The sequence below is a fragment of the Falco cherrug genome, chromosome 6, assembly GCF_023634085.1.
Source record: "Falco cherrug isolate bFalChe1 chromosome 6, bFalChe1.pri, whole genome shotgun sequence".
Lineage (NCBI taxonomy): Eukaryota > Metazoa > Chordata > Aves > Falconiformes > Falconidae > Falco > Falco cherrug.
In genome coordinates, this window is record NC_073702.1 from 4,617,338 (window position 1) to 4,637,377 (window position 20,040).

A 20,040-nucleotide genomic window follows, 5' to 3' on the forward strand; every position below is an offset into this window, starting at 1 on the left:
GCTGTCTGAAGGAAGTCTCATGTACAGGAGCCATATGCAAGAACTCTTCTAATGATTTCTTGTGCAATATAACTGTTGTTCTCACAGCACTTGTCTAGTATCTGTCTGCCTGCCTGCTTTGCTCAGTGACCTTCTGTAGACAGGTGCTGTGGTTTGGTTCCAGTGAATGAACAAGCTGTAGAAGTTAGTACAGAGATGTAATGTTGAAATTGTGAAACCTTAGCTATGTGCTGGTGGTGGTGTTTTGTTTTTTTTTTTTAATCAGTGACACTTGCCTTCTATCTTTGTCTTTTAACTTACTTCACATATCATTCTGGTGCAAAAACCTATGATAATTTCTCAGTGGAATGCTGTGCCTATTCACTTCTGACACTGATCAAACATTTGGCAATAGTGAGTTCATAATAGTAGGTACTCCCAACTGATATGAAGTTGGAAGCTGGCTTTAAAGCCAAATAAAGAAAAGAGGAGAGGTTATTGCATTGCTGCCTTCTTGCCTGAAGACAGTTGTATGCTGTGTAGCTTGACTTGCAAAATACATTCTTTCCTGGAACTGGCAGTTCAAGCCCTAGATTGCTGGATTTCACTTCTTTGTGTTTCAGGACACTACCACTGACTCTGCAAGACCTTCAAAAAATTATGCAGTCCACTAATCCTGAGGGTCTCAAGTTCAGTGCTGTTGAGATAGATGCAAGCTGGATGGATAAAATGGAAGTTCTCCAGACTTCGGTGAAGTTGTTCATAGAAAAGGCGACCAACCAAGATTGGACATTGAGAGTTAAATGGCTTAACTCCTTAGCCAAAAACCTGCCACAGGTGCTTGGTATGTAATTACTTAACTTACCCTTTTGCCTAAGGACTGGTTTATTTTATCTTCACAAGTTGTATTCTGTCAAAACATATAGACCATTCAAATGGTTTGATATGAAACTTCTCAACTATCCATGCTAAATCAAGGGCATTGAGGCTCCAGGGAGAGACAGAAACAGGTTGTGCATATTAGGGACAACAGGAGACTGTGGGCTAAACATCAAGCATGTGTGTAGCTTGTCCTGCTTCTGAATTACAGTTATTTTTGACTACCTCTTGGTCTATGTAAGCAAATATGCCTTTCTTATCACTTTTTTAAAAATAATGGTACTAAAACCAGTAAAATGCCTGCTGTTTGTTTTGTGTTGAAATACAAACGGTTAGAAAGCCAGAAAACTGCAGAACTGAGATTTTCTGAAGTTGTGTTGCCTGAACGTTCAGGATAGCAGCTGAGATGAGGTATTTTGCTTAATGGCTTTAATTACATTAAACTTGTGGAAAATTTAGACAGGCCTTAGTCCAAGTAATACACTATACAAGGAAGCTAAGTGTGTGAGAAATCTTGGGCTGTATTGTCCCTACATGAATGGGATAGTTCCCCTTTGATCTTGCTGTCTTTCTAGACAGGTGTGTCTATAAACTAGAAAAGATCTAGAAAGTTACTTTAGTGACATATGCTCTTAGGTGACCTTTGTTTTTTTTCCCCCCAATTAAAAAAAAAAAATAGATGTACTGAGAGAAAGATTTGAAGGCATAAACTCATGGATTTTCATAAGCCATACTTTCGATAGCATACACGTAGTATCACCAGTTTAACTAGAACGCTTTTACTGCATTTATTTCTTTGGCCGTGATATTCTGACTGCTTTTAAGAGCTCTTGGAGCTAATACAAAGTAGGAGCAACCAGCATGTCTGGGGTGCATGCATAGATGAGATTCGGGCTGCTTGGCTGCTTCAGTTGAAGTTATTTTTATTTATTTGTACTAAATGCTCTTTTACACCTGTGTCCTCTGCCTTTCACCTTCAGATCCAGTGCGGATTCAGCTGGAAGCAGGTGCTGTAGCCCTTGGTAGTTTCTATGCCAGTCCCCTCTCGTCTGGAGTCAGTAACATGATCAAGTTGCTACAGCCGACTATGACAGGTACTTCTGAAAAAAAATTGACGTAAGACATAGGTGCTTCCTTTATTTGTTTTCTGAGCACACTGCAACCCTTCTTAGGGAATGTGTGTAACAAAACAAAGGCTCCATTCTAACTATATGTTGTTCTTGTTGCAAAAAAAGTAACAACAAAGCCACTCTTGCTGTCTAGAACTGCAAATGTGGTGATTAAATACATTCATCCTGTGCAAATTAGGTAAGAGTGCTATGGCTATGAATCCTGACTCTGTATTCCTACAGCTCAGATTTCAGTGATGTTATTGAGAGCAATGCATATATCTACTGCCTTTCTGACCAGATAGGTTACGCATCCTACTTTTTTCCCAGTATTTATTGTGCTGGCCCATATAAAACCTATGTTGAGGTCTATAATTTTCCTGCAGTGTTTTACTGGGAGCTCAGGTCTGTGGTTTCCTTTCCAAGTTTGTTAGATGCCTGAAAGCTACATACAGTGACACTGGAGCCTTTATGCATGGTCCCAGATATCTTGCCTGGAACTGTGAAGGGAAAGGGAGTTGGATCTTAGTTTCCCGGCTGTCTTTCTGGGGACTCTGACCACTGGTTAATTTACTTTCACTGTTCTGTTTTACAGAACCTGCAGTCAACTTAATGCTTTTCTGTTTGGATATCTGGAGTGAGAGGGAGCTTAAGACTCTGCCTTCCTCTTAGGTTTCCTTCTTTCTTTCCCTAATGTTCTTGCATAGGCAAGGTGATTGAGGAAAGTCTTTCACTGAATAACATTTCCACTGCTGTGCTCTGTCTTGTCTGTCTTCCTAGATGAACATGTGATGCCTCTGGACCCAAGGTGGAATATGCAGTTCTTGGATATCATCAGAAATTCGATGAACTTTGATGCAGAAATGGAACACACAGATCAGCTTCTAATCCTTTTGAAGTCTGTAGCAAATCGGTGGGTTAAACAAGCCACCTTGTAAAGACTGCCCATTGACTTATCGGTGCTGTAGAAATGCTTGTGGTATCTGCTGAGTATGTTCTTAGGTTTTGATAGATGTCATCTAAAATGCCAGGCCTGAGGTTTTTTCCAGGTATTTGTGGTTTTTGCCTCTGTCTTCTGTAGATTCAGACTAAAACAAATCACTTAATACAGGGAGCAGGGCTCTCCATATAGGCTGGAGTAGTTCAAGGACCAACCAGAACTGTGGGATGAAGCATAAAAGAGGCAGAAACAGCAATGTGAAATTTGTGACCGAAAACTTAAATAGTTGCCCTGCTTTTTGATTTGGACTGATTTTCCTAATAAGAGCAAAAAATAGCCTGATTTTGCAATTACAGTACAAGGAAGCAGTTGCTCACATGTACTACAGGTGGTGGTGGTGCATCTGTTCAGTAGCTCAGTACTTTTTCCTTCCTGGTGATTGCTGAAGTCAGGAATCTGCTGTTTGTGAAGCTTGCTTCTGCAGAAACCATATTCAAGCAATTAGTTATGCTGCACTTGATTCTTGTTTCATAATACAGTGAAATATCAACTGTCACTTTGTAGTTCACCATCCCCGTAAGGCAGAGACTTAAAAATGGTACTGAATTTCTAACGACTTTATTTTTTTTATTCAGGGCAGTATTATTTCTTGACCGAGAAAAAAGAAGCTACACCGAGAAGAATTTGATTACCAGCAAGAAGCCAAGAAATAGTGTTTTAAGAATGTCTCTAGATTTCCACAAAGGTGGGCTGATTTTTTTCACTGTTCCTTTTGGTTCTATGGTCAGTTTGAAATATAATTAATTTGCACTGTTATGAAATGTGTACTTTAAACATGATGTGTCCTGAATGTGTAGAGAAAGTTTGTGTGAATTTAAAGCAGTGAGATGAGAGTTACTCTGCTGTGTAACACATTGTTCTTAAATAAGATACATCTTACGTTACATGTAGCGTTTATGTCCAGCCTCTACTGGGTAATGAGTGAGTATCATTCCTCTCTTAATTCTAAACTGCAGGATGATGGTGGAGAAAAACTGGAATAGCATTTTGTCTTTGGCTAATAAGAATAGCCAAGTTCTTCAGACATGCTTTTGTGCTAATCCTCTTTCTATTTTTTTATGTAAATTGGATGTTTTACTCCTAAAACAAAGGGGGGGAAATCAAGCAGTGAAGTTAGTGCATTGCATAGAAGCAGTTGGTCAATGCTTCCCTCGTTATGGACTACTCTTCATTAAATGCGTAGGGGTTAATAGAGGATTGTACAAATAATGAAGGACTACTTTTATTACTTCAATTCTTAGATCTTTTCAGGTGGTTCCGCACACCACCCAACCACAGAGAGCATTTAGTGATCAGAAATTGACCCTTGTGTCGTGTGATGTGGCTGGAACACTCAGTCTCTCCCTTTCTTTCCCTCTTCCCCAAAACTCAGATCCAGGAAGTTACAACTGTCTTCCTCATACAATCGTGGTCAACCTTGCTGCTTTCTTTGAACTTTGGGATGCATTTGCATTTCACTGGGTGAAGTCTACTCAGGTGGCCTTAAGTGACGATGACATGCATGATGTGAGTAGGTTTTTTTTGTAGTATTTTTATGCAAGTCAAGTGACATGAGATTGTGTGCACCATGCTATTTTTAGTTTCAGGGACCACTGAGTACATTGCAGTGCTTCTGTTGGTATTCAGAACATGCCTAACATCAGTGTGTCAGTGACTGTGTTTGTGCTCTGTCTTCTCATTTCTTCTGTGTGGAGTGTAGATTTTTCAACCTGCAGATATTTAGGTGGGAATTATCTTTCCTAAATATAGACACCTGGGACATAGATATCTCAAGCCTTCTCTGCCCAGTTAGGATGGTATGAATTGTGTCACAGAAGTGCCAGTTACTCCCTTTACCATCAGTGGAGAGAATCCACATCTATCTCAGAGAAAGATACCTGAACCTGGATAGCTGACATGTAGGTCACAGGGGTGGTTTGTTTCTTCCTCTCCCTTGTCAGATCATGAAGATAATTTTGCTGCGATCTGACAATGTCATTGTAGACTTGGTGCACGGTTTGCTTGGTTTTGACTTGTGTAGTTCCACCTGCCAGTAGAGCCATGTGGTAATTTTAGGGAGCTATAGTTGAGTAGTGGTTGTGTACAACTAAATACAAAGCATGTGTGAGTCTGAAGTTAATGCAAGTGATGGTGTGTTTGCTTTTTCTCTTGCTTGAAGTACAAAGTATTCTGTAACACACAGCAATGGGAAAACTATAACCTTTCTGGCTTCTTGTTAGATTTTATACTGCTTGTTGTGGCGTGACCGGTTCTGGGCAGTCTCTGACACCCTGACAGTAGATTCACCAGGATTGTCACTTTTGTCCCTGCACTGGCACTGGGTTATGAAGCATCTAATTGACAGAATTCCTCAGATGCTTATTGGATCAGACCAGCACAAGTGAGTGGTTTTGATTTGTGTTTCTGTTAAATGTATGTATTAATTACTCTTTTCTTTAGTGTTATAGCTAATTAGCTATATTGTTTACCATTAGTGTCCAAGTTGTGTTCCATTAGTGATACAAGTATGTTAGATTAAATAGCTGTTCATCTTTAAAATTCAGGTTTCTTAGCATTGGTCTTATGCTTGCGCAAATGGTCTTCTAGAATTTTTACCCCTTTAATAGAAGGATAAGAGAAGGGACTTTTGTCTCTTTATGCATCCTTTCGTGTTGTTTCTCAAACTTCTGAGTTAACTGTGGCCTTTTTTCTCTCCCCCCCCCTTTCCCTGTGTGTTTTTTGTTTGATTTTTTTTGTTGTGTTTTTGTTTGTTTGTTTTTGTTTTTTTTTTTTTAATCTGCAAGGGTTTCCAAGGAAATTCAATCTGTTTCACAGCAGATTCAGAGCTGCTTGGCCAATCCTGCTAGCATTTCTGCCAATATGAAGATATTGCAGAAGTCTCTAGGAAGACCTCTTCCTTTTAAGGTATTAGTACTCTGTTTGCAAAAGATTTGTATTTCCAGCAATATGCAAATAATGCTTTAAAATGATCATAAAGATTTACAGCACTTGCTTTCCAGGCCAGCAAAAATACATTCCTTTTGGACTAGTTAGATTAATTAAAAAACCAAATTCAGCAAATGTTAATGTACATCTTTTTTGTGAAATATAGCACTTTATCCAGATAGCATAATTAAGAATAGAAATGTCTTGTATAGATAGCAGTTATTCAATATAGGGTGGTGCCCAAGAATAAAAATACTACTCCTTGCTCTGTTCTGGAGACTTGTGAATGGTCAATATGCCGCTTGCTTATTTAGGAACATAATGTGTGTATAGAATAGATAGCTGCACTTCCTTTTATATAGCATAAGATGGGGCTGCCTTATGACTTGCCAAGACAAGGCCTTTTACTTTGACAGGTTTGATTTTTTTTCTTATTTCAGCAATTGTTGTCAATCAATTAAAAGAAGAAATCTTACAGTAAAATTTTCTAAAGAATATAAATCGCTTTCTAAAAGCAGGGCACGAGTAGTCATGTGGGCTGCTGATGTTGGCTGTTAAGACCTAGGGTTTTATGACCTTATCTCTCAAAGATAGTCAGCTATTCAAAAGTGCACATAGTTACTTCGTGGGACTCTCAAGAACATTCAGTGCTTACTGAGAATTTTGGGAGATTTTTCTAGGCATCCAAATGTATTTAAATTGCAAGTGGTTTACACACAAGTGGAGTTTCTTTTAAGTGATAGTAGCTACTGAAATTTTTATTACTTTGTGTATTTACTGCCCTTAGTTTAGGTAAGTTGCCATGCTGAAGTATTGTTTGTCTGCATAATCTGTGTAGTTTCTTCATGAAGGAAAAATAAACTTGGCAAGTAAGAATTGTGGCAAACTATTTAAATTTCTTTCTTCCTACTTTATTGAGTAGGGCTAGGAAAGAATTATTAAGTTGTTGCAAGTTGGTTTATATATACTTGTACTTCAGTTGAAGTAATTTGAAATCTTACTTTTGACTGCAGTCACAGATCTTGTTCATTGTTCTGTTAGTGCTGCTGAAACAAATTGTTCTTTTCATGTTTCCAGGATAAACTGGGCATGGAATGTTTTTCTCAGTTAAAAGTCCTCAGCAAACCACTTAACATCCTGGAGCTAAGATTGGCCTTTGGAGAAAGTAGATGGCAGGAAAAAATGTGCTGTGTGAAAATTGCTGCTGCTGGATGGAAGGTGAAGAAAGCGTTACTGCAAGCAGATGGCCTGATAATTAGAGCCAATCATTTAGAAGATGTTAGTCTGGGTAGGTGACACTTTTGAAGAGCCTAACAGGATTATTTCTTCCATGTCAATGGTTTTTTTTAAATATACAAATGTAAAGATTGTGACATGTTCACTGGCAAGAAATATAGTACATGCATTTATGTGCCTCTTACACTCTGTCAAACAGGTCAACTAAAGATTTTTTTGAAAGCTGTGCATTCACAGCTGAGAGCAGAAGGAGTTACCTATGGTCATTCAGAGGAAAGATTTACTGAAGACACCATCTCCAGTCAGTTAGACCCTGCCTTGTTAAACCAGCTCTGCAGTAGGGTTCAGCTGTGGCCTGCAATGGAATACATAGGTGTGCTATGGCAGTACAGACTGACAGCAGATTATGTGGCCAAGGCTTGTGCAAGAAGGTAAGAAGGTTGGAGAAAGAAATCCTATATTCCATTCATGAGATCCAGAATCTCTAGCTAAAAGCTGCAACTTTGGTGTTTTACATCTGTATGTAAATCTGCATGTGTACATATATGATGTATCTATAGCTGTGTCTATATGCATATATATGTATGTCATGCACACATAAGCTTATATATTTATGTATATAAATTCATATGCACTCCTTGTCTGCATGCAGAATTGCAGCTGGGCAGCTATAAAAAAGTATCAGCAAAGGAGTAGTTTAGTGTTATATCAAAGAAGTACTGTACTGCTTTTCTAACTTCCCTGGTGCAACAATAGGAACGCTGATGTCCAGGACCCTTTGACTGAACACATTACTATCCAGCAATTGCTTTATTAATGGATGAATGGGTTATAGCTGGAGTACAACTAAAACCTTTTATGTAGTAAATATTACATAAGTATTTCCAAAAGGAAAATACTAACATTTGCCTTTTAATGAAATAGAAGAGTCTTTCATATTAGGAATTAATATGAAGGTGTTTATCACAGTGTTGCTGGGGGCTACTGTAGAAAGTCTGAATTGGACTTCATGATGGAGAAAGTATACTGGTATGCATGCTTCCTTTCATGTAAGCTACACACATATACTCGCAGCTTAATGTTGTTTTAAGGGCCAAGTGTATTTATTTTTTGATTGTTTGACCGTTCCTTAGAAGAGAGCTCTTAATTTATGGATTTCAGTGCAAGTAATTTTTTGTGCAGTGAGACTCCTAGAATCACTGATGCACTCTTGAATTCAGCAAAGTTCTGATTTTCACAAGAACTATAAGGCTGGATGACAGTTTGTCTCCAGTTGTTTTGCATGTTTTGCTGAACATGTAGCTTCTAGCTGCAGAAGATTGCACTTCTTCCCCTTTTTGTTGTCTTTAGATTTTGCCAGTTTTGAAGGATGCGAGTGTTACAAGTATTGAGTGCTTGTTCTTCCCCAGTGTTTAGAATGTTGTCATTTTAACATCTCACAGAGTCTTTGTTATTGTGGCTTTGCCTGCCATTCTCAATTTGGTTTTCTATCCAAATTATTTATTTCATGTGCCCTGCTTTAGGCATTATTTAGGCTGTATTTCTTTTACCTTCTACAGGGAGAACGGCTGTCAAGAGCTACATATATGTTCGGATCTAGTTGAGCTTATAGCTTTTTCCCTGAAGCTGACACCAGCTGCTTCTCACCAACTGTCTGGACTGTGGTACTTGTTGCACTTCCATGAAGTAAGAACAAATTTCAGTTTAATTAGTCTTGCAGAAGTTTTCAAGTAACTCCTCAAAATAGGTCTACCTCTGTAACTTTTTTTTATTTGCAGTCTTTCTACTTGTGCCTGACACTAACTGTTCCTTCTTTTAATAAGAAAGGTTATTAACTGTGAGCCTGCAAAAAATGTTATGAAAACACAGCACTAAAACATAAACAAAACACAACAAAATCTGAAATAACATAGTTCTGTATGATCTAGTCTGGTCATATTGTTCCAGTCATCCATATGTGACCTAATGAAAAGCAGGAGATTGATTGAATGGCAGGTGCCAGCCTAGTTGTATCTATGCATTCAAAGTAATTTTATGCTGAAAAATACTTGCTTCTGTTCCTGTGCTTCTATGTTATTTTTTTCAAGTCTGTATTGCAAGTCAAATATGCAGAGACAGTTATTTGATGCATTTTCTGTAAAGCACGTGATACACCAGAGAGATTCTGATCAATTAGTGTTTAGTTATGCTACAGTAGTGGTTTGTATTCCCACAAAGCTCAGTAAACCAGCAAGTTCACTTCTAAATGTTTCAGAGCAGAATATTGAGTCACTTTATCTGTTTCATGCTTATGCAACCTTGTGTGTTGTTACAAAAGGTTGCGCAGTCATATACTAGAGGCTGTATTCTGAAAATTTGTTCTGTAAACATGCTGCATATCTCACAGACAGGAGGCAGTGCAGACCTCAGGATGTGTACTCCTTGTTGAGAAGAGATGCAAGCAACCACTGTGAATTTGAAAAGGATCTTGAGGAATATCTTGTACTATCCCTACCGAAAAATAGTTTCATACTTTGTGTGTGTGTGTCCATCCTTGATTCTCTGTTGCTCCCTGTAAATTATTCTCAGCTCTTAAGTTTTTCTCTCTCCTTAGATATCCCCTGAAGAAATATCTGTTCTGTCATCTCAGCTAGTTAATGCTGCGTTAGCATCCTTTTGGAGCAGTACTTTCACCACAGACCCAGACTACTGGTTGACTTGGAGGCCGCTACCTGCAACAGAGGAAAAGAACTTTTCTAAATCCAATATGAACTCTTCTGTGAAGGTTTGTCTCTTCTGACCTAATCAAACTGAAGGCTGAAACTCTTCTATTAAATAATTCAACAGCTTTCTAAAGCAATACTGTAAGTTCTAGCATAGTCAGTGCAAGTTGTATCTGAACAATCTAACTCTTAATCTCTTAATTTAGGGCCCAGGTATTTTGACCCGAGCCGTTTTCTCAAAGTGCTTCTTTGAAATTCTAACTAGCAGCAGCAAGACAAGCCAGTGGGATGTGAGTGGGCTTCCTGTTCTGTCATCATCCCATGTGACACTGGGAGAATGGATGGAGAGAGCACAGCAGCTTAATGAAGTCAGCTCAGCACTGTGGACCAACCTGGCTGTCTCTTCAATAGCAGATTTTAGGTATTGAGACCTTTCTTCCACATATATGTTATTTAAGTTGAGCATGTTAGAAGAGCTTCCTTATCATGTGTAAACTTTTCTCATTCCTTTTCCTCCAGACACACAGATGCTAGACTACAAGGAATAATGCTAAGCAGACAACTCTCTGCCCTGGTAGATCTGGTTCCAATGGAACTTCAAGAAGAATTCTTGGAGTGCTGTGAAAAGCTCTACCTCAAGGATCCTGTTGCATATGAGTACCTTTCTAAGATACTTAGAAGCCTCACCGATCAGGAGTTACTTCCTAAAGAATTCCTGTTTCTCCTGCTAACTTGCTTGCAGCAGTTCTTTGGGGAAGGGCTTAAGGAGTTACCAGAGACAGCTTGGCGTGGAAGCCTCTGGGTGAACATTGGTTTGGTGCAGATCCAGGTGTGGCTTCCGCAGACCAGGTTTGATCCTGCTGTTAAAAGAGAATACAAGCTCAAGTACGCAAAAGAAGAGGTGAGCATGGATCTGAGTTGGCTTTTACCTCTGTAATGTATAAAATCAACACCAAGGAGTTTGGCTTGGGTGTTCTTGGGAGAATCTTTGGTTATGATTTTTAAACTGTACAGTTAGAACTTCTTTTAATGTTCAAGAAAGTGATGTACCTACTTGGTTACCAAAACCAGAACCTCTAGAGAATGGTTTATTCTTTCCTTTTTAGTTATACCAGCTTGAGTGTGAATGGAAAACAAATGATTTCTCATCCCAGCTGCACACTGGAAAAACTATTGAAGATGAAGCAGTCAGCAACTATATTCATCCCCATCTCAGGTAACATCTCTGACACTCAGCTCTTTTCTTTTAGATTGGAAATTTCATCTTTGGGTGCTTGCACTCCAAAGCTTTTCTCCACAGCTTTGTAATTTTTGTGTTCTGTAGAATTAAGAGTTTCTGATTTTGAAGTATGAATTTGCAAACTGAGGTGGTAAGGACAAATACAGAAGCTGTTTTCTTTATTTGCAGTGACTAAGGAATTGTCTGTATGCTTTCTACTGCTGTAAATACAGCAGTTAAAGCAGTGGCCTTTCACATCTTGATAAAATTGAAGCTATGCCCGGAAATGAAAATAAAGCCATACATCTAATCTATGGTCATGTCATTAAAATGTGACAATGTTATCAACAAATTAAAATGACATGGAATATGTACCTATCACTGTAACTCTTCAAGGCCGTGATAGATGCCAGGGCTATTTTGCAGAGTTCTTGGACTGATTGTATTGGGTAGAAATCTCCAGATGTGTATTTTAGCGACAGCCTTTGCCTGTGGTGCTGTGGATGGATGAAGTTGCTTACCACATAGTCCACTGTTGACATTCAAAATTTGTAGCCATTGTTTTGTTGTTGGGTTTTTTTGGTTTATTTTTGCTCGTTTTTTTTAATCTGAGGAACTTGAGGAGGAAATTTGAAGTGAACAGAGATTTCTCCTTTGTGCAGGTTTCCAGATGTTCCTTGCACATGGAGATTAAAAACTGGGTATTATTCATGATTTTCCACTATTAATGGAAGCTCTTTATTTCATTATTATATGCATGGAGCTACTGATAGTTCTGTGCTATTGCTTAAAGAGAAAGATAGCCATTGAAAACAAGTTCTGAATGGCTATTTTACCAGTTGCTTCAAGCAATACTACTTTTTCCTTAATGCTCACAGAGCTGTCAGGTCGCAAGCAAAAAAGTAATTGAAGTTTCTTTGAAGCGTTGGCGGCAGGGGGGGGCATGAGGGAAGAGGAGAGAATTGCATACGTATGCTATACAGGTGTCACTTCTTGCTTTTCCTTATTTGCTGTTTCACACAAACTAGAAGAATACTTCTGAAATTTTTTATACATCTAACTATTATGTTAGATATATATGAACATCTTTATATGAAATACATTTGTAAGTCTAAACTGATCAATGTTATTTTTTAACAGACTGTTGCATGAAAGAATGCAAAGGCTGAAGGAGCAAATAAGCAGTCTCTCCAGAAAAAAGGCCTTCAGGCCTCCAGCTCCACCCTATGACTGCTTATACCAGGAGGCACACCAGTACATCAACAGCATAGCACGGGTTTCTTCAGTCCAAGATCTTTTAGCTCGCCTTCTACACTTCCTCCGTGGGGAAAGACCTAAATCACTCCAAGCAGTACAAAGCCTGTTAAATGAAGAAGCATCTTGGCAACAATCACACCATCAGTTTAGAAAACACCTGGCAGAGGAGTATGCTGCATTCCCTGATGCCATAATTCCACTGCAAGCTGCCATCTTACAGTTGCAACATGGCATGCGATTAGTGGCTTCTGAAGTTTATGCAGCACTCAAAACTTTTGTGCGTCCAGCTGATCTCACCAACCTCCTTACTACTTTGTTGTCATTTCCTTCAGTTGGCCATGCTTTCCCCACTTACTTTGCTCATGCAGAGATTTTATGCTCGGTGAATTCAGTTGAGGTCCTTCGTGGACTTAAAAAGTTCTTTTTGAAGCACTCTGAAGGAGAACCTGAGGGAGTAGAGCAGCCTTGCCCAACTCTGGAACAGCTCCTAGTGAATGCTTTGTTGCATCTTCGCTGCCATGTACTATCCAGAGGAGAGATGGACCAGAAATCTCTGCAGCTTTTTAGACACCTGTGTCAGGTAACATCCAGGATTCTTGCACTGAACTACCTTGTCTCTTGTACAAGAAAGTGGGTCTACAGGAGGACCACAAAAATTATCAGAGGGCTGGAACACCCCTCCCATGAATAAAGGCTGATAGTTTGTGATGTTCAGCCAGGAAAAGAGAAGGCTCAGGGAAGACTCTACTGTGGCTTTTCAGTATATAAAGAGGGCTTACAAGAAGGACAGGAGACTTTTTACCAAGGCTTGTAGTGATAGGACAAGGCACGGCAACAGTTTAAACTGAAAGAGAGTAGGTTTAGACTGAACATAAAGAAGAAATTTCTTACAATCGGGGTGGCAAGACACTGGCACAGGTTGCCCAGAGAAACGGTGGATGCCCCATCCCTGGAAGTGTTGAAGGGGCAGGTTGGATGAGTCTTCAAGCAACCTGGTCTAGTGGAAGATGTCCCTGCCCATCTACCATCTCCCTCACAGGGGAGTTGGACTAGATGATCTTTGGAGGTCCCTTCCAACCAAAACCATTCTATGGTTCTACTTGATAATTGTTAACATAATGTTCTTAAGATTTTGGGTTATTTTTTCCAATGAATTGACTGGATTAACTTGTTTGGGTTTATTAAGGCATAAAATCATAGCCTGTAGTGGTTGCTAAAGATTTTATTAGTTTAAAAAAAGCAATAAAAGCCAAAACCACACAAAGGAAGACAAAACCAAACTTTGCAGGGAGTTTCTTTGTAGAATGGTTAAGAAAGGAGACTAGAATGGCCAAGGACTCTGTGGCATACTCTTCTCTGTGCTTTCTCCCCTCATTGGTTTGTTGAGAGGGAAATTCACAAATCTGCTTTCAAGATAGATTGCTTTGATTTGTACTGTTGTAGACTGTAGAGGAGGCAAGAGCCAAACAAGATAGATCCTGCCCCTTCGATGAAATATGAGGTGATTTTAAATGTTAACGTGTGTAAAAGCATGCTGCTTTATGTTTCCTTAGGCAATTGTAAATGAATGGGATGAACAGGAACGCCGGGCCCAAGAGCAGGAGGCAATGGAACGCAGTCTGTACAGATACAGAAATAAAAGTCGTGGGAAAGGACGAAGTGAGGAAGAGGAGGAAGAAGAAGAATTTAGAAGAAGATTTCCTTTTCATGAAAAGGTAACAACTGTAACTCTGTAAAGAAACAGAAAAATAACATCTAAAATAGCTCCTGAAAAATACATGCTGTAAGTAAAATGAAGTGAGGAATGAAATGTGTTTTCCTTCAGGCAAAAGAAAGATGTGGGGTAGATTTTTGATAGAAAGGTATTAACTACTGTGCTTTTAGTTTATTTGACCTTTTGGTTGTAAAAATGTTTCGGAACTAATTTCCAGACTTGAACTGTACTGTGGTTCAGGTGAATAATGCCCAGTTACTGGGCATATAAATTGACAATATAATTAGTTTGTTGTAAAATTCTGGAATTTGTTTAATTTAGCAGGTGAGGTTTTATTGCCTATGAAGACTAATCTCCTTGATTAAATAAAGCTGTGAGATTTTTTCAGATTTAACTAGTCTGCATTACTGAATGACTTCTGAAATGTGTCTTCACCAAGCAATGTTATGCAGTACAAAAATCCCGGAGACAATTACACGTGTCATTGTGATGTTAGGGTGTAGTAGTTCAGGTCTTCAAGCAACCAAACAGCGTTGAGCTGGTTTATCAACAGATAGAACTTGTGCTGCTTTTTCTGAAAGAGGTTTAGTTGGCAGCAGCTCAGGGATCACTGTCCTGCACTCGTCTGCTGTGGTTATGCCCTGCATTGTTCGGTTCCACCCATGTTCTGTTTCAGACTGACATCTGAGCTGTGAGGCAGACAGTGTATCTATATAGTGCCAACTCCAAATCATGAACGTATTGTTGCAATGTTAAAAAGTGCAAAAAGGGAGATGGGGAGAGGAGGCATTAAAGGAAGAAATAATTGACTTTTGATTATCATGTAATTTGCAGGACTTTGAAGATATCACAGCTGAGCCAAGCCTAGAAGAAAAAATGGAAATGGAAGATCCATCGGAAGATCAGCTGGAAGCCGATAGAGCTCTCTTGTCCAAGACCTCTATGCAAACAGTAATGATGGTTCATCAACAGTTGTGCTTAAACTTTGCTCGATCCCTGTGGTATCAACAGAGCCTGCCTTCTTATCAAGCCAAACATTATATCAGTGCCTTTATTTCCTGCTATCAGACTGGTGCATGCCTGGTGTCGCAATTCTATCCTTTAATTGGTAAGATCTCTAGCAATATTTCAGATGTGCAGGTCTAGCTTTGTAATGATTTGTTTTAAATTAATTGTATTGCAGGTCATGAAATAGACTTATTATGGGAAAAATGTACAAAACCAGATTTTCTTTTTCCAAAGAATTTGCCCCATGTTCAGAATTGTCTTGGTGGAACGCTTTGATTTTTTTTTTTATTATTATTATTACGGGGGGGGTGGGGGTGGGGTGTGTAATTCCATTTGTTAGCATATGACTAACACAGTTCAAAAATAAATTGAATGCTAAGTGAAATTTTGTTCACTTGCATCTGCATTATCCTGTGGAAGATGATGCACTTGAAGTTTCCCAGAAGTAAAATTTGCAATTAAATTCATAAAATAATTGGTTTAAATGAAGCTTCTATAATTTCAAAAAAGGCAGTGTTTTTGGTTTGGGGGTTTTTTCCACCCTGAATTTTGGCACACTTGATGTGTAAATCATTATAACAATGTGCAAGACCTCGGGATCATCACTTCTGAAAGAAGCACTTCTGAAGAGCTATACTTCAGTTCTAATCTAATAAATGTATATGTGTGCAGTTAAGAAGCCACAGATAAGGGCTGTTGTTTCTACAGTAACTTATTTTTGTGTTCATACCTGAGGTGTAATATATGCAATCTATTTTTTGTGTTTATGTTGGATTATTTTTTCGCAGTGTCTTGGTACTAATACTGTAGTAAATATCTCCTTAATGTGAATTTATGCACAGAGGAACTGTGGTCTTCTGACAAGATCACAGCCCACCTTTAGGATGCTGATTTTACTTTTATATGAAAAACTGATAACACAGAGAATGTAAACTTTTAAGTATGTCTACCGTATTCCATACTCCCATCTCATTGTTTGTGTGGCATATTCTTCTGTCATTGTAATACATAACATGCTAAGGCTTGGGATGCAAGAGAAAAAACACTTCATCTGTTGGACTGGAAAAAGAATTAGTAGCATGTGTGATGTCTTCCTCCTTCTGCTTACTAGGTTCCGAAATGAATGATCGCCTTTTGGGAAGCCAACTTCTAGTTAGCACTATTCTTCGCAATACTTTTTTTGAGGAATTAACTTCAGATCTTGTGCTGCAACAAGATAGCCCGTATGATTTCTACCAGCATCCCAATATTCAGCAAGTCCGGCAGTGCCAACCTGTACTTGATAATTTTGCTAAAGAAGTAAATGGGCTATTGCAGGAATGGCCAGAGCATCCAGTACTTGTACAGGTAGAAAGACCTCAACAAGTGTTTGCGGGAAACTGGAGCATTTTATAGTTGCATTTGTGTGTAAATGCGTATAGTTATGCATAGACATGTGCATGTATACACTTGCCTAGATGTTATCTGTATTACTTAAGCAGATGTTTTGAAGCCATACCGGTTTTTTAAGAGGTATTAGGTACTTTAGCTGTTCTGTTTTAGTTATGAAATGTTAAGCAGTATTCACCACCTACTCTGATCTTACAGTTTTAAGCAATCTTCAATCTGCCATACCTCAAAGAGTCTTGAGGTTTTTGCTGTTTGGGCTCCTGGTTTGTTGTTTTTTTCCCAAAATGCTTTCATAGTGCTTTGAAATGGCTATCTTTGGTCCCATTTATGGGGCCTGTGTGACCCTCGGGTAATTTCTTACAGTAATGCAGAAACTTAAAATCAATTGGAACTCTTTGTATTAGTTCCGTTGTGCTCCTTCCCCCGAGTGCGCTGGCCTTCACTGAACTACTAAGGTGCTTTTATACTAAAATGAGGAAGAAGTTTATCTCATGCAAGGGAGGGTTATGCTAATACAAATTAGCTTAACTTTATGACTGCTTCTGTTGAAGATCAGTTACTATAGGTTGAATGCTTGTTTTTTATTCTGCAGCTTTTAGTTGTCATGGACAGAATCCGGAGTTTTCCACTCTCTAGTCCTCTCTCAAAGTTTCTGAATGGCTTGGAAATTCTACTTGCAAAGGCACAGGTAAGAAAAGAGCTAAGGGGAACTTATTTTCTCTTCTGTGCTTCCTTATTTATATTGGTACCAATATAAAACCAACTGAAAGCTGTCTGACTGCCAGGACTTGGGGAAGTGAACTTGTTCCATGTCGTAAGTTTAAGGAGTTAAGAATGTAATCAAGAATAATGCATGAGTCTTGCCATGTAAAGACCAATTTCTGGCTTTGTATAAAGGGGAACTTTTGTTTTTTTCAGGACTGGGAGCAGAATGCTAGTCGTGCTCTGTCCTTGCGGAAACATCTTGATTTGGTCACACAATTGATTATTCAGTGGCGTAGATTGGAGTTGAAGTAAGAACTATCCTTCCCTACTGCTTTTTCTTAGAGTGTAAGCTTCTGTCTCTGTATGGAGACAAATTCCAATGCAGAATTGTCTTAATCATGAAACATGCTTTTCTGTTTATATGGATGTACTAGTAACAATGTGGGGATAAACCTCACCCAACTAGCAGCTGTACTGGCTCAGGATGAGCATGCCCAGCCCATGATGACCCTGTGTATATGCCTCAGGAGGATTAGAAGCAGGACAGATAACTACAGTACTTCAGTACTACAGTATTTTCCTAGTGTTTTCCTGTTTTCATCCTAGGGTTTGGTGAGCATGCAGTGTTTTGTCTGTTTAACAATCTCCATTAAATTTGATTTAAAAATTATTTCCAGTCTCCTGTTAAGACCATGTAAAATTTTTAGATCCACAGTGTGCCACAATCAGTAATTCTACAAGTCTATCTCAAGTTCTGTGAAAAGAAACTTTTGAACCTGGCTCTGACTGGTTTTGTTCTGCTGTCCGTAGTTCCTGTATTTCTTCTTTCACATTTAATAGTAGTAGCAAAACAGTGATCCTCAAGAGTTGATTGTGTATATTAAGCGTGTGTGCAGATTATTCCATCCTGTAAAATTTGCCTTTGGTTTAGTAGAAACAGCGAATAAAGTTTGTGTTGTTTTGGAGCCCAAGCTACCCACAATATTTTTGCTTTATTTTTTCTTCTCTCCACTTCCTTATTGTTCCCAGTTGCTGGTCAGTAAGTTTGGACAATATTATGAGGCAGCATGTAGAGAAGTCCACAAAGCACTGGTTTTCAATCTATCAGATGATTGAGAAGTATGTTCAAGAACAGACAGAAGCAAACGTAGAAGGTAAGTGCTGGCCTTATATAAGTGTGTGATGCAGTTCCAGCAATTACTAAGGATGTATAATTAAGGTACTAAATGCCAGAGTTTGACAATGCACTTTCAGATATAATTCTTCTCCTCTTTGCCCTGCAATAAATTCCATGACTGCATAGGTCTTCCATACAGAGTGACCTTTGCTTGGCATTTATTTCTGGAACCACCATAGGGCCAGCATTGTAGGTGATGTAAAGAAAAAAGATGTCTGAATAAAGCATCTGAAAGAAATTAGAACCACGGTAACTTTATGTCGTGCATATATAAGCATTTCAAACAGATTTGGGGGGTAGGCCGCCTCCATCTGCAGCTGGAAAAGGAGTGTCTTTTTTTATTTTAACTGCACAAAACATAATTCATATCCCAGCTAAACTGCTCTTAACATTTTGTATAAAGCCTAAAAAATTTGTGCAGGATGTTTTGGTACATACTGTTCCTAACAAATCTGTCTGCAGGTGTGCACATTATGTAAAATAGGGGAAAGAAAATAGGTCTCAGTCCCTTGGCGCCCCCCCATTTAATGAAATGGTAAAGATGAAGGTAGTGTCCTCTGGCATGAGGCAGGGTTCCTCCAATCTCATGACTGACTAATGCACTCACTTGATGAGGTTCAGGTGCTTGGGTTGTTTTATACGAAGTGAACAGCATGTCATTTTCCATAGGTAATGCTCTAAAGACACAGTGTTCTCTACCAGATTCTTTTAAGATCTATTTCTGTCTTCATGATTTTGTAGACTAAAGGAACTAGCAGTGACTAATTTGTAGTATGGCTCATCATGACCAAAAAAGCCATTCATTCATAGAGAACAGCAAGTATTCTTTACATACTTGATGCACTCTGACATTGGACATGTGACTGGCTGCCTCAGCTGCTATCTCACTTCTGCCTCTTGTCTCCTCTCCTTTCTTCCAGTGTATTGCTTGTTGGTTTTACTTATTAAATTAGAATTGTTCCTTTCCTATTTTGTTTTGAGCTTTTCCTAATAGAGATGTGACATCTAGTTGGATGTTTACAAAGAGCAGACAAAAATTTTCATGTAGAGTTGTTTTGTTCGTTTGTTTTTCTCCCACTTCCCTTCTAAATTTCTGGTACAATGTTCAGGAACTGAGCAAATGGATCTGAAAACACTGGTCAGCACACTACAAGCTTTCATTGAAGGATCTACTCTGGGAGAGTTTCATGCACGACTTAAAGCACTACTGGTTTTCCACTGCCATGTCTTGCTGATGCCTCAAGTAGCACAAAAGGGTAAGTTGATAGCATTACATTTGTTGAGTCTTTTTCACAACAACCTGACCGTCAGGTATTCAAGACTTTTCAAACAGATCACTAAGCTCATAAATACAACACAAGCCTATGCTGCTGTTTCCCATTTTCATGGAGAATGCTGTTGGTCAGTTTACCCCATCTTTTGGTGTTGCTAAGCTTCATGATTAACAAAAAAAAAAAAAAGGGATGCATTTCTCTTCTTGATACCAAACAATATTCTGTTGTAAAAGAAGCTTGTTATTGTCTATCCCTCGTAGATGTTCTGTGCAGCATCTTGTGGAATCTACACAATTATTATAAGCAGTTTTCAGAGTGTGTTGAGGCCAGAATCACTGAACTTCGTCAGCCTATAGAAAAGGAGCTTAAGGTAAAAGGAAACTTTGGACAATATAGTGATCTAGTCAAAGGAACAGTGGAGGAGATATCTGAATTCATATATAGTAGCTCTGTTAGCCACTGAAATC

At 38.8% G+C, this 20,040-nt stretch overlaps 1 protein-coding gene across 1 annotated transcript in view; it reads left to right on the top strand.

The window, feature by feature from the left end:
- Positions 1-20,040, top strand: part of MDN1 (midasin AAA ATPase 1) — a 103,863-nt gene that overhangs the window by 53,719 nt on the left and 30,104 nt on the right. Inside the window, exons 49-71 of the mRNA XM_055713446.1 lie at positions 603-823; positions 1,839-1,952; positions 2,748-2,880; positions 3,543-3,652; positions 4,340-4,473; positions 5,187-5,347; positions 5,751-5,871; positions 6,970-7,180; positions 7,328-7,559; positions 8,688-8,814; positions 9,722-9,892; positions 10,037-10,251; positions 10,350-10,731; positions 10,937-11,046; positions 12,190-12,886; positions 13,860-14,021; positions 14,855-15,128; positions 16,140-16,375; positions 17,010-17,105; positions 17,336-17,430; positions 18,152-18,276; positions 19,409-19,555; positions 19,834-19,943. Of these exons, the coding sequence (XP_055569421.1) occupies positions 603-823; positions 1,839-1,952; positions 2,748-2,880; positions 3,543-3,652; positions 4,340-4,473; positions 5,187-5,347; positions 5,751-5,871; positions 6,970-7,180; positions 7,328-7,559; positions 8,688-8,814; positions 9,722-9,892; positions 10,037-10,251; positions 10,350-10,731; positions 10,937-11,046; positions 12,190-12,886; positions 13,860-14,021; positions 14,855-15,128; positions 16,140-16,375; positions 17,010-17,105; positions 17,336-17,430; positions 18,152-18,276; positions 19,409-19,555; positions 19,834-19,943 (4,384 nt within the window). The remainder of the gene's footprint in view (positions 1-602; positions 824-1,838; positions 1,953-2,747; positions 2,881-3,542; positions 3,653-4,339; positions 4,474-5,186; positions 5,348-5,750; positions 5,872-6,969; positions 7,181-7,327; positions 7,560-8,687; positions 8,815-9,721; positions 9,893-10,036; positions 10,252-10,349; positions 10,732-10,936; positions 11,047-12,189; positions 12,887-13,859; positions 14,022-14,854; positions 15,129-16,139; positions 16,376-17,009; positions 17,106-17,335; positions 17,431-18,151; positions 18,277-19,408; positions 19,556-19,833; positions 19,944-20,040) is intronic.